The sequence below is a fragment of the Cavia porcellus genome, unplaced genomic scaffold (genome assembly GCF_034190915.1).
Source record: "Cavia porcellus strain 051 isolate PalLab524CR breed Dunkin Hartley unplaced genomic scaffold, mCavPor4.1 scaffold_10, whole genome shotgun sequence".
Taxonomy (NCBI): Eukaryota; Metazoa; Chordata; class Mammalia; order Rodentia; family Caviidae; genus Cavia; species Cavia porcellus.
The window spans coordinates 32,988,196-33,000,349 of NW_026947493.1; the positions used below are offsets into that span (position 1 = coordinate 32,988,196).

The 12,154-nt window shown below is 36.6% G+C and overlaps 1 protein-coding gene across 37 annotated transcripts in view; it reads right to left on the reverse strand.

Annotated features, from left to right (window-relative positions):
* Pbrm1 (polybromo 1) overlaps positions 1 to 12,154 on the reverse strand; it is a 132,674-nt gene that overhangs the window by 109,186 nt on the left and 11,334 nt on the right. For all 37 annotated transcript variants that reach the window (XM_063257221.1, XM_013143857.3, XM_063257234.1 and 34 more), the window contains 2 exons: positions 6,722 to 6,869; positions 1,482 to 1,625 (listed from right to left, as the gene is read on the reverse strand). In XM_063257221.1, coding sequence (XP_063113291.1) covers positions 1,482 to 1,625; positions 6,722 to 6,869 — 292 coding nt within the window. The remainder of the gene's footprint in view (positions 1 to 1,481; positions 1,626 to 6,721; positions 6,870 to 12,154) is intronic.

Here is a 12,154-nt window from a genome sequence, read left to right on the forward strand (position 1 = left end):
GAACCTGGGAGTCACCTTGAGTTTGAGGCCAGCCTGGGCTATGTACTGAGTTTTAAAGCCAGCCTGAACTACACAGTAAGACACTTTCTCAAAAAAATGAAAACAAAAACCTCAAAAAATAAAACATATGACACAGCTGAATTTATTCAGGAATACGAGATTTGTTCAATATTAGAACAGATTTTCTTACTGGGCAAAGTGGTGCATGCCTAATCCTAGCACTTGGGAGGTTGAGGTAAGAATATCTCCATGAACTGGAGGCCAGCCTGGACTATATAATGAGTTCAAGACCAGCCTAACCACAAAGTGAAACACTGTCTCAAAAATAAATAAATAAAAAAACAAACAAAAAACTTCTTTCCCTTTCACAAATACCTTAAGGCAAGAAAGAAGCTTGGGAGATATAAATACAAATATACAAGACCCTCCTAATTTCTTATGAATTATGTAAATAAAATACAAAAAAATATATAGTTAAATCCTAAACGTAGACAGGCTTTTATAATGTAGTTCAGGCTGACCTTGAACTCACTGTGTAGCCTACCTAGGCTGGCCTTGAACTTGTGGCAATTCTGCCTTGGCCTCCTGAGTGCTCAGACTTCAGGCCCAGCTCATTTTTATTTTGACTAGGGCTCTGAATACCTAAAGTATAGCTGGGCCTCAGCAGGCAATGTTCTGTCCAAGAAAGCATGAGTTAAATTGCTTCTCCTGTATTCAAAAGAGATTAAAATGTCAAGGACCTTTTAATAATTGCCTTCTACCAAGTTCTAACCATTTAATTTCTCCAAATAAGCTGACAAAGAACCTGGCAAACATCATTTTTAGGGATCCTGGAGATTAAACCCAGGCCCCCCATACTAAGTAAGTGTTCTGTCACAGAAATATAAGCGGACATCCCTACCCTATCTTTTTTTGAGACAAAGTCTCACTAAATTGCCCAGGCTGACCTCAAATTTGTAATCTCCTGCCTTAGCCTCCCAAGTAGCTAGAATTATAAGTATCCACTATCAGGTGCAGTTTAGCAGCTGTATTCTGAAACTCCAAGAAGTAGTTTTGATGAATTCATCCAACATTATTTTTTTCTGTGTTACAGAGTTCCAACAAAAGGCCTGTTTAGGTAACTTACAAAAGAATGTAGAATGCTACATTGTGATTTTCACAATTTAGAGGCAGAAAAGAGTGTGATTCTTATTTTCTTTCTCTTTCCAAATGTGTTTTGCTTCACAAATACTTACCATTACCTACATGTAAGGCAAAAGTCGAGACCCTAGAAGTGGATGAACAATAACTGCATGACACACTGTCCAGGGTCACTTGAAAGTGGAGTGGGGCATTCTGGCTGAATGTCCATCTACGTTTCTAGTTACCATTACAACAGCACAGGAAACCCAGCTTCACACAATAGACCAGAAGTAATCACAGGTAGGACACTGTCTACCTTCCCATAGTCCATCAATGACTAGTTCCAGCTGCACACTTACTCCTTCAGTCACTGTGCCTTGATTGTCTTGTCCATCTTCATCATCATCTTCATCGTCTGCTTCTCCTTTCTGAACAAACTCATTTCTTGTTCGAAGATACAAATCCCAGAGCTTACAAGCAGCTTTATATTCAGGTGAATCTGGCTATACATTGGCAAAAAGAAAATTAAAACCCTCAATTTCATATTTTTATTGTGAATCAACTGCTATTTAAAATTTTTTTTTCTAGTATTGGAAATTAAGCTACATTTCAGGTTTTTTTCTTAATTCTTTGTCTTTTATTTTAAGGCAGGGTCTCCCTAAGTCACTAGGTTGCCCAGCCCCGCCTTGAACTTGTAATCCTCCTGCCCAAGCCTCAATGAGTACTGGTTCTACAAGTATGTGCCACTATGCATGGCTCAATGGCTCCAGCAGAGACCAGAATTCTAAGGCACAACTATGAAAAATCTATTACAAAGTTTACACTCTATATAGTTAGAAGATATAGGGGTTTCAAATCCTCTTCTGAGATACCAAGCACATATTTTAAAGACATTATGAAATCACATTATTTACTTATGCCCTATCCTCTTACAAAAACACTTGGGCAGAAGATAAATGAGCTACTAAATTAAATCTACGTATTACTCATACATTAAGAAAGTCAAATAATAGGACAAGACCTCCCGTAAAGGAAGTTAATGATGTCCTGATATTCTTCTTCTTTTTTTTTTTTTTTTTTTTAGTACCAGGGATCAAACTCCCAACTTTGTGCTTACCAGGGTAGTGCTTAAGCCACTGAGCTAAATCCCCAGCCCTGATATTCTACTTTTAAGACATTTAATACCTTCAGATTTCTGGACATGAAGGGTAATATGCATGAAATTTCTTAGTAACAAACCATGCTGAATTTAAAAAAAATGTTTTAAAATGCATTCATGAACTAGAAATAAAAGTGAGAACCCAGGTGGGTGTAGTGGTACATGCCTATAATCCCAGCACTTGGGAGGCTGAGGCAGGAGAATCGCCGAGTTCAACATGAGCTTGCATTACATAACCAAGCTCAAGGCCAGCCTGCATTATATAGCTAGACCTTGTCTCAAAAACAAATGTACAGGCTGGGGATTTAGCTCAGCGGCACAAGTGCCTGCTTTGCAAGTGTATAGTCGTGAGTTTGATCCCTAGTACAAAAAAACCCCCAAAAAACAAAACAAAAAACCAAATGAACAAACATCCAAAAGTGAGAACCCAGGAAAATTAAGAACTCAGAAAACAAAGTTCATCTTAAGGGCATTTGTAAGATAAGACAAACCATCTTTTAGTGTTTGAAGGCATCCTGGACTATAAGGATGGAAGACAAAGGCTAGAGTCTACAGAAGCTGGAATTCCAAAATCACAGTTGCACAGTAAGTGGGACCTCAAATCAGTTCCTGTGCTGCCAAAGAGCAAAGAAGACTGCCCACATCAACCTTCAATTATCTGAAACCAAAGCACTGCAAGCAGTAAAGAGTCGTAAAATGAGTCTCTAAGAGTTCTTCATTGGAACCTAGTCTGCAAAGGCAGGCCAGGTAGCTGATATAAACAACAAATTGAAGATAAATCCAAAAAATATGAGCCCATAGTCAAAAACTTTGAGACATATAAGAATCAAAGAATCACCAGAAAAAGCTAGCAAAAATGACAGTGAAACTAGACAAACACATTAGTAGAATAGCAAAGACAAAAAGACATTATAAAGATAGAAAGAAAAGATCTTTAAAGCTACTGCAGTGATACTAACAGATGACTAATAGCAAAAAGGAATGAAGAAAAAAACCCAGTAAATTTGTAAGTAAAAAGTACTTATGCCAAGCATGGTGGCACCTGATAGCAAGTTGTAATAGGAGGGCTGCAGTTCAATCCCAGCTGGGCAACTTAGTGAGACCTTCATGCAAACAAAACATTTAAAAGCAGGAGTGGTGGTGCATGTCTGTAACCCTACTACTCTGACAGGCTGAGACAGGAGGATCATAATTTTGAGCCTAGGCTGGGCAATTAAGTAACTCAGCAAAACTTTGTCTCAAAATAAAAAATAAAAAATAAAAAAAGGGCAGGGGATATAGTTCAATGTGAAGGTCCTGGGTTCAATGCTTAATACCAAGATATAAACACATTTTTAAGAACTGAAATAAATAAAACACCTTTAGTCGGTAGCTATACATCCAAACATAATAATTACTAAAACTGTAAAAAACTGAAATGTTCTAGCTTTAAAAGATAATCAATTGGGGCTGGGGATTTAGCTCAGTGGCATAAGCGCCTGCCTTGCAAGTGTGCAGTCGTGAGTTTGATCCAAAAAAAAAAAAAAAAAATGACACTCAATTGGACCGGGGATGTAGCTCAGGGGCATAAGTGCCTGCCCTGCAAGCGTGTGGTCCTGAGTTCAATTCCTGGTACTAGAAAAAAAAAAAAAGATAAACAATTACACAAATATAAATTCATACATATGGGGCCAGAATATAGCTCAGTGGCACAGTGCCTACCTTACAAGTACAAGGTCCTGAGTTCAATGCCTGGTACCAAAAAATAAAAAAAAGTCACACATATGCTATTTACGGGATACATATATGACAGAGATTTTAAAATGTTTAGTAAGTGGATATTTCAGGCAGGAAATCTAGACTTAAAAGATTTTGGCACCACAATTAACAAGCAGATCATGTGATCTAATAAACACACAGAGCTTTGTGTCCAATAAATTCTCATATTCAAAAAATTCATAGTAGCATTATTCATCATAGCCAAGATATTGAAACCAAATGCCCATCAACTAGGAAATAAACAAAATGTGGTATACTCATACAATGAAACACATTGTGTCACAAAAGAAATGAAATACTGATACACATTACACTATGAATGATCCTTGAAGAGATTATGCTCAGTGAAAGAAGGTAGTAAAAAATTATAACTGGACAAGGAGATCCACTTAAAGCAGTATAGTTTCCAGAAGCTGGGAAAAGGGGTAAAGAAAAGTGCCTGCTACAAAGTTTTCTTTGGAGATGAAAATATGCTGGAATTAGCTAGCTAGTGGTAATCACTGTACAACATCTGAATAACTAAAAATCCCTCAATTCTACATTTTAAGAGGATTGTGAATTATAGCTCCTTCAAAATCATACATACAGTCTTAAAAAGAAATCTAAGCTAGGCATGACTATGATGCCTATAATCCAAGCACTTTAGGTGGCTAAGGCACGAAAATCACAGGTTTGAGCTTAGTCTAGGCAACACAGTGCATGTCTCAAAACTTAAAAAAAAGAAAAAGGACTAAGGATATAGCCCAGCGCAAGGTGCTATGTTCAATTCCTAGTATTGCCAAGAAGGGGAAAAAAAGACAAAGAAATCTAACATTCACAAAAACGCATTCAAAGCCAGGTGCCAGGTGGGATGGCACACATCTGTAATCCCAGCATTTGAAGCTAATGCAGGATGGCCACAAGTTTGAAGACAGTCTGGGGTATACAGTGAATTTAATGCCAGCCTGAACTATATAGTGAGACACTGTCTCAAGAAAACAAATAGTAATAATAATAGTAGTAATAACTATTATGTCAGTTATCCCCGATATGATCAAAGGAGTCAATCCAATTTCATAAAAATGTGGTCAATTTTAAAAAATTTTATTGGTACATTTTAGATAGACATAATAACATTCACCATGGGGAGTATGTATCTGTACATGGTATGTCTTGCTTCCTTTTTTTCTCATTTCCCTCCCTTCAACCCTTCTTCCCTTGCTTATTTATGAAAGCTTTGTTTCCCTTTTTTTCTCTTTTTTCTTGTGCTTTCTTTCCTTTCACCCATCCCCCTCCCTTGTTCCCCTTCTCATTTGAGCATTTTCTTCTCATTTCCCAATATCTGTTACACATTTTGGTCCTTACTTATACTTTCGATTTCTCACACCAGAGAAACAATGTAGTATTTAAACATACTCAACAATTTTTTTGTACTTGTTGATTTAACACACTAATTATAAAATGGTTAAGAAAAAACCAAGGGTCAGGTATGATTAATTCAACCAAAGAATTATAAAACCAAAGAAAATGAGGAAGGAATAATAGTATGGTCCAGAAATAAACTGGCCTATAAACAGAATAAAATAGAAATAGACCTATAAACACATAAAAAGGAAAATACAGTACTGACATGACACTATGCATAAATGCAGAGAGGATGATGTTGGTTATGCTGAAAAAAACATAGATTCCTATCTCATAAAAGACACACACACAAAAAAAATAATGCCAGCTGCATTAGTTTTATATATGAAAAAAAAAAACTACAAAAATATGAGAGAATAGTTTTATAATCTTTGGGCAACATGATTTTCAGAAACAAAACACGAAAGAAAAAAAATCACAAAGTCAAAGGTGGATTGTTTTGTTTGAGACAGAGTCTTACTAGGTAAGTTAAGACTGGCCTTGAACTCATTTTGTAGCCCAGGCTGGCCTTCAACTCACAAAGATCCTCTTGCATCAGCCTCCCAAGTGCTAGGATTACAGGTGTGCATCACCATGCTCAGCAAAACTGGATAAAAATTTTTTTTTAACTGGATAAATTTGATTTAAAATTTTTAAAATTTCTGTTTATCAAAAGAAATTGTAAAAAAGGAACTGCTAATGTAGCTCACTGGGAAAGTATGTATTTAGCATGACAAGGTCCTAAGTTCTACCTCTAGCACCCCTTCTCCAAATTAAGAAACACAACAGAAGATAAATAAAGCATATATAATTGAAAAATAACATCAAAAATATTTATAATGTTTCAGAACTGAGTATAAACATGAAAACTCAGGAAAACATGGGCAGAAGATCTAGGCAGACACTTTAAAAGTTCACAATAGGGGCTGGGGATTTAGCTCAGCGGCATAAGCGCCTGCCTTGCAAGCAGGCAGTCGTGAGTTTGATCCCTGGTACCGACAAAAAGAAAAAAGACAAAAAAAAAGTTCACAATCATGAATATTGCCTTTTTACTAATAAAAAATTATCCATTCCAATCAAACAGAAAGCACTACTCACCTGCCAGATTGATAAATATTAAAAATCTGGACAATTGGGGCTGGGGATTTAGCTCAGCGGCATAAGTACCTGCCTTGCAAGCAGGCGGTCGTGAGTTCGATCCCTGGTACCGATAAAAAGGAAAAAGACAAAAAAAAAAAAAAAAAAAAAAATCTGGACAATTATCAAATCAGGTATCTTTCAAATTTGATGCTTTCTTACCTTATAATAGGCCTTTGCATTGTTGAAAAGCAGCTGGAAGTCAGCTGTCAGCAGATTAACATCATCATACTCTTCCATTTTTAGTTTTTGTTGGATTTTCATCAAGTCAATGGGCTGAGAAACCACTTCATAATAGTCAGGCTGATTTCTGTTATAATTTAAATGTTTTTAATGATATTAATCCAAGGTGTATAAAAACTAGTTACATTTAAAAACTATCTGTGGTAACATCCAACATTCCAAGTAATAGACCAAATTACAATTTGCTGTAAGACTTACTCCCATCATTTTAACTACAAGAGAGTAACAAATGCAAAACAGATATATTCCCATTTCAAAATACATATTAGTGATCTAAAAACCTAAACTCACATCTGTGATAGGCTTTTATATGCTAGGTATCTAAGGACTACGGTGCCAGCCCTAAAGCCTTGTCAATGCTACCTTTTATATATGAAGATAAAACGCCTTTCATGGTGTTCAAAAGTGGCTCAACACCGATACGTGTTTCACAGCTCTTTATAAACTTACCAAATTTTTCTCCAGTTAGTGATCATATATTTTCTAAGTGCCATCAAGTGCCTATACTCATACTACCATAATAACAATTACTAAGGTTAGAAAAGAGAAAATAAAGCTTTTTGTTTATGGAGTTTACCAAAATGAAAAGGTACAAAACACTGTGTATCTACTTTTAACCAAAGTATTTTTTTTTAAAATAAAATGTATAGGAATGATAAACACAAAAATCAGTAGAGTGATTATATCTAGGAGTGGAGGAAAACACCATGAAGAACTCTGAACATTCTTATAATGATAATTTTTTTCATTTCCCAAGATAATTTTTTGGGTCTTGGATTCATGGATGTTTATTATTCTTTTTGGTTTTCATCAGAGTTCCACAAAACAAACCTTCTGGAGAATGATCTAAATAACTCTTCCTAAATAATTTTTTCAATTCTCTCATTGGATTTTTAGTTTCCTTCTGGATGTAGGAGATAAATTATCACATACAAAGAACGTCATAGTTATTAAGGATTTAATGTTTCTTGGGACCTTGGCAGAGATATGCAATAGCCATTCTTTTAGTGTGTATATTAAAAAATTTTTAAAATTTTATTCTGACATAAAGTATGAAAGAGAAACACAAAGAGCTTTTTTTAAAAAACCACTTGAGTAAGCTCTGACATGACATTCTACCACCCTTGATGTTTTATTTCCTACAATACAAACAAGGACCACAATTCAACCATCCAAATCAAGAAATAAATTTTGATATAGTGCCATCTAATCCTAGACTGTTCATAACTGGCCTGCTGTTCCTAACTTGTCCTTCACAACAAAATAAGTGCAAAACCACATGTTGCATTTATTTGCATTTTCTGGTTCTTTTTATTCCGAAATAATATTTTTGTTAAACTTGATTTTCATGGTCATCACTCTTTTAAAGATTAGGGCCCAGTTATTCTGTAGTCTCTTTCAATGAGTTTTTCTGCCTTTTGGATGATTAAACTCATATTATGCTGTTTTGGCAGAAGCATAAGAGGGATGCTTATGCTTATCTCACTGTACCCTATCAGGTGGCACATGACTTTGCCTTGCTCCATTACTAGGCAAGTTAACTTATTTTTTCTCCTGGCACTGGGGGTTGAACCCAGGGCATTCACACTAAGCTATATCCCCATTCCGTTTCCTTTTGAAAAATTTTGATATAGGGTCTTGTTAAGTTGCTCAGGTTGGGCTCCACTTGCAATCCTCTTGCCTCATCTTCCTAGAGTGTTACATTATAGATGTGCACACCACACCAGATTGATGATGTTAACTTTATTTATTTTTTAAATTTTTTTGGTACCGGGGATCGAACTCATGACCTCTCACTCACCAGGCAGGTGTTTATGCCGCTGAGCTAAATCCCCAGCCCAATGATGACGATGTTAACTTTAATCAGCTGATTACAGTGTTTCAGCCATGTTTCTATACTGATCAACTTACTCATCTCTGCTTTATATTTTATAGCAAAGTGCCTTCAAACAGCTGATTTCTCATCATACTTTAATTCATTCATTTATTTATATCGATATGGGCTCTTGGATTTCTATTTTACCAGGGAGGTTAAAAACTTACTTGATAATTATTCTGATGCTCAAACTGCTCCAGGTTTGGCCAGTAAGAGTTCTTTTCAGACAGCTTCTCTTTTCTCTCTTGTCTCTGTCTCTCTCTCTCTTTCTCTCTTTATACTAGGGATTCAATTCATGACCTCGAGCTTCTCTTTTCTTTTTCTTTAAAAGTTTCCATTTTTCTTGTCCTTCTGACATGTTCCCATCACCCTCTGAGCACTTTATTACTTTATGGAACCATACAACATTCTATCCTCATCTTGTATTTTCCTATCCTCAGGCCTTGAAATCAGTTCAAGGAACTCTGGTTCCTTTTATCATGGTAAATGGCATTTAAAAACCAAGATATGAGTACAAGGTGTGCTTACTTTACCTTGGAGTTGTTCCCAGGCTGCCTCAATGGACAGAGCTAGTCAATATACATATGCTTATAACAGTGTATATTGGAAACCATGAATTCACATCAGTATGAACAATTTCAATTCAACACAGTATTCACTCCGTACACAGGGCTCAATCCAGTTTTCTTTCCCTACTTGCATATTCCTTATCAGCTAAAGATAAGCCTGGCTCCCATTATCTATAACATATTTACATGTGTGACTAGTTTCTCGTATGCTCTCAGTTTTCTCTTTGTGCCATCCTATTACCAGCCTATCCTGATTTCCTCAACCTATTCAGGCCCTGACTTTCTCCTCCAAACTAGACCATACTCTGGTGTGGATGCCCTTCTTACACCCCTCTCAAATTCTCACATTCTACAACAGAAAACTACCACCACCCTTCTCCAAACACGGACATCCTCTTTCTTTCTCTACTTAGGCCAAAATCCTGTACCACAAAACCCACCTACATGACCATTTCCCTACCATGCTCAGGCTCTGACACGCCATGGTGCAACACTACTGTCTACCTGCTCCCCTCCCCATTTCCAGGAATCCTTCCTTCCTGCTACCTCTTGTCATCCATGCAGACACCCATCTTGTTCAGCCTCGCCTAGTGACTTTTGAAATGAATTCTTCAGGAAAGAAAGAAGAAATTTTTACAAATGTATATCATCTATTTATGGTTTAAGTAAATTATAACATTAAGCCTGAGGAGATAAAAAGGGTATTCCATCTGCTATTCAAAGAAAGCATAGGAGCATACCCAAGATACCTCTCTTCATGAGAATCCAATGAAGTGACTATATTGGGCTACCAGATTTTGCTACCATGGTCCTCACATTTTCAGAATTATCAGAGACAAAAGGAAGATAAGGATACTGAGATACATGACCAAAGGTACGATTGTACCTCTGCTTTTCAAGTATAACAGTTTTATTTTTTTCCATTTAAACATACACACAGAAAAACAGAAGTGAAAACTGTCACTATGGTCCAGTTAATGACATTATTAGTATTTTTATGAAGCTTCTTTTAGACTTCTAGGTCCATGTGTGTGTGTGTGTGTGTATACACACATATATATATGTAAACAAAATTTAATTAATTTGTATAGTACATATTCTTTCATAATGGCTTTTCTCTTTTCCTAATAGGTGAGGGTGCCCTAACACAACATGACTGCAAAACAGTCATAAGCACGTTATAGTTTAAACCAGAACAGTGAGAAATACCAGCCCTGATGCACAAAACCTGCTCAACCACCTCTTTCTTTATCTCAGGATGACACATTCTAAATTGTTTTACTGGCTACTGAAGAGCATATTCTCTATTCTACTATAGCTAGGTTCCCAGCCAATAAAAGAGCTTAAGTGGGGCCAGGGATTTAGCTCACTGGCATAAGTGCCTGCCTAGTAAGGTCTTGAGTTTGATCTTGTGTACAAAAAAAAAAAAAAAAAAGAGCTGAAGGGTGCCAAAGCCAGGTCATGCCTTTCACATGTCTTCTTTTTCTTACTAGCTGGTAGGACAGCTGTGTTGAGTCATCTCAAGACCCCTCACGCACAGGTGATACCACAAGGACAACAGAAAAAATAAGTACTTGGGCCCTGAGGACTTCACAAACTTTTGTGCAAGAGAAAGGAAGTTTTCTTTTCAGCCACAGTTAATACAGATGTCTTAGTACAAGCAGCTAATAAAGTGAGGTAAGAGATTCATAAAACGTGTATTTCTAAGCAATATACATGTCTTCTATAGAGGGGCAGTGATGCCTTGGGCACAAGGCTCACATTTTCAAGACTGCAAGATGAAAGTACTCCAGAACCCAAAGTCTGTACCCTTTGCCCCAGGCTACTAAGACTGCTGCTGGAAAGGAGGCAGCAGATGGACACACCTTCCACAGAGGGGTTTCCTGTACTCTGGTCTGATGTTCTTCAACACTACATAATGATTAGAAGACAGTCTTCATAAGAAGACTTAAGTCTGAACACTGATTATCTTTAGAAATTCTGTGAACTTGTGTAAGTTCTTATCAGAAAACTATGATAGTACATCCAGTTTAAATAACATATGAACTGGATACAGTACTGCATATAACACGTGATTAATAATAAACACAGACTTTTATTATTCCATGTCAATTAAACCATGGCTTTCAAGACTACTAGTGACAAAACAGTTTAAACCTGGAGACAGGCCTGGGGATGTAGCTCAATGGCTCAAGTGCTTGCCTGGTGAGTATGAGGTGTGAGTTTGATCCCTAGTTTAAAAAAAAAAAAAATCCGGGAGACAAATTACTTTATTTTTAAAACAGCTCTTCCTTTGTGGCCATGACTAAATTATAGGGCTTTTTAAAATTCAGGTCAATAATGCTATATCTATCTGTTCTTTGAGGTGAGAAATACGCTCATCTTGGAGGTTGTTGGCCACCCGCTCATTTTAGAGGTTGCTGGCCAACTACTGCAGCATAAACAATCACAAGTCAGTCTTGTTAATGTTACTAGCTCTATTAGTTTCCCATAGCTCCCGTAACAAATTAACAACAAACTTAGGGGCTAACCATTTATCATTTTAGTTCTAATAGTTGGAAATCCAAAATGAGTCTTAATGGATTAAAATTAATGTGCTGCTCAGAGGTTTTAGTGAAGAACCTGCTTCCTTGCCTTTTTCAGCTTCTAAATCTTGCCTGTATTCCTTAATTTGTAGTCAGTCCTATTCCTCCAACTTCAAAGCCAGCATTATAGTAACTTCATTTCTCCATCTTCTCCATTTAAAGTGAATACACTGTGCCCAGGGATAATCTCTCCAAAGGTCAGCTCTTTATCCAATTTCATTTTCATGTTCCATTTAACCTAGCATGGTCACAGGTTACATGGATTAGAATATGGACATAGATTTGGAGTTATTATTCTGCTTAGCATGTATGTCTTCAGAAT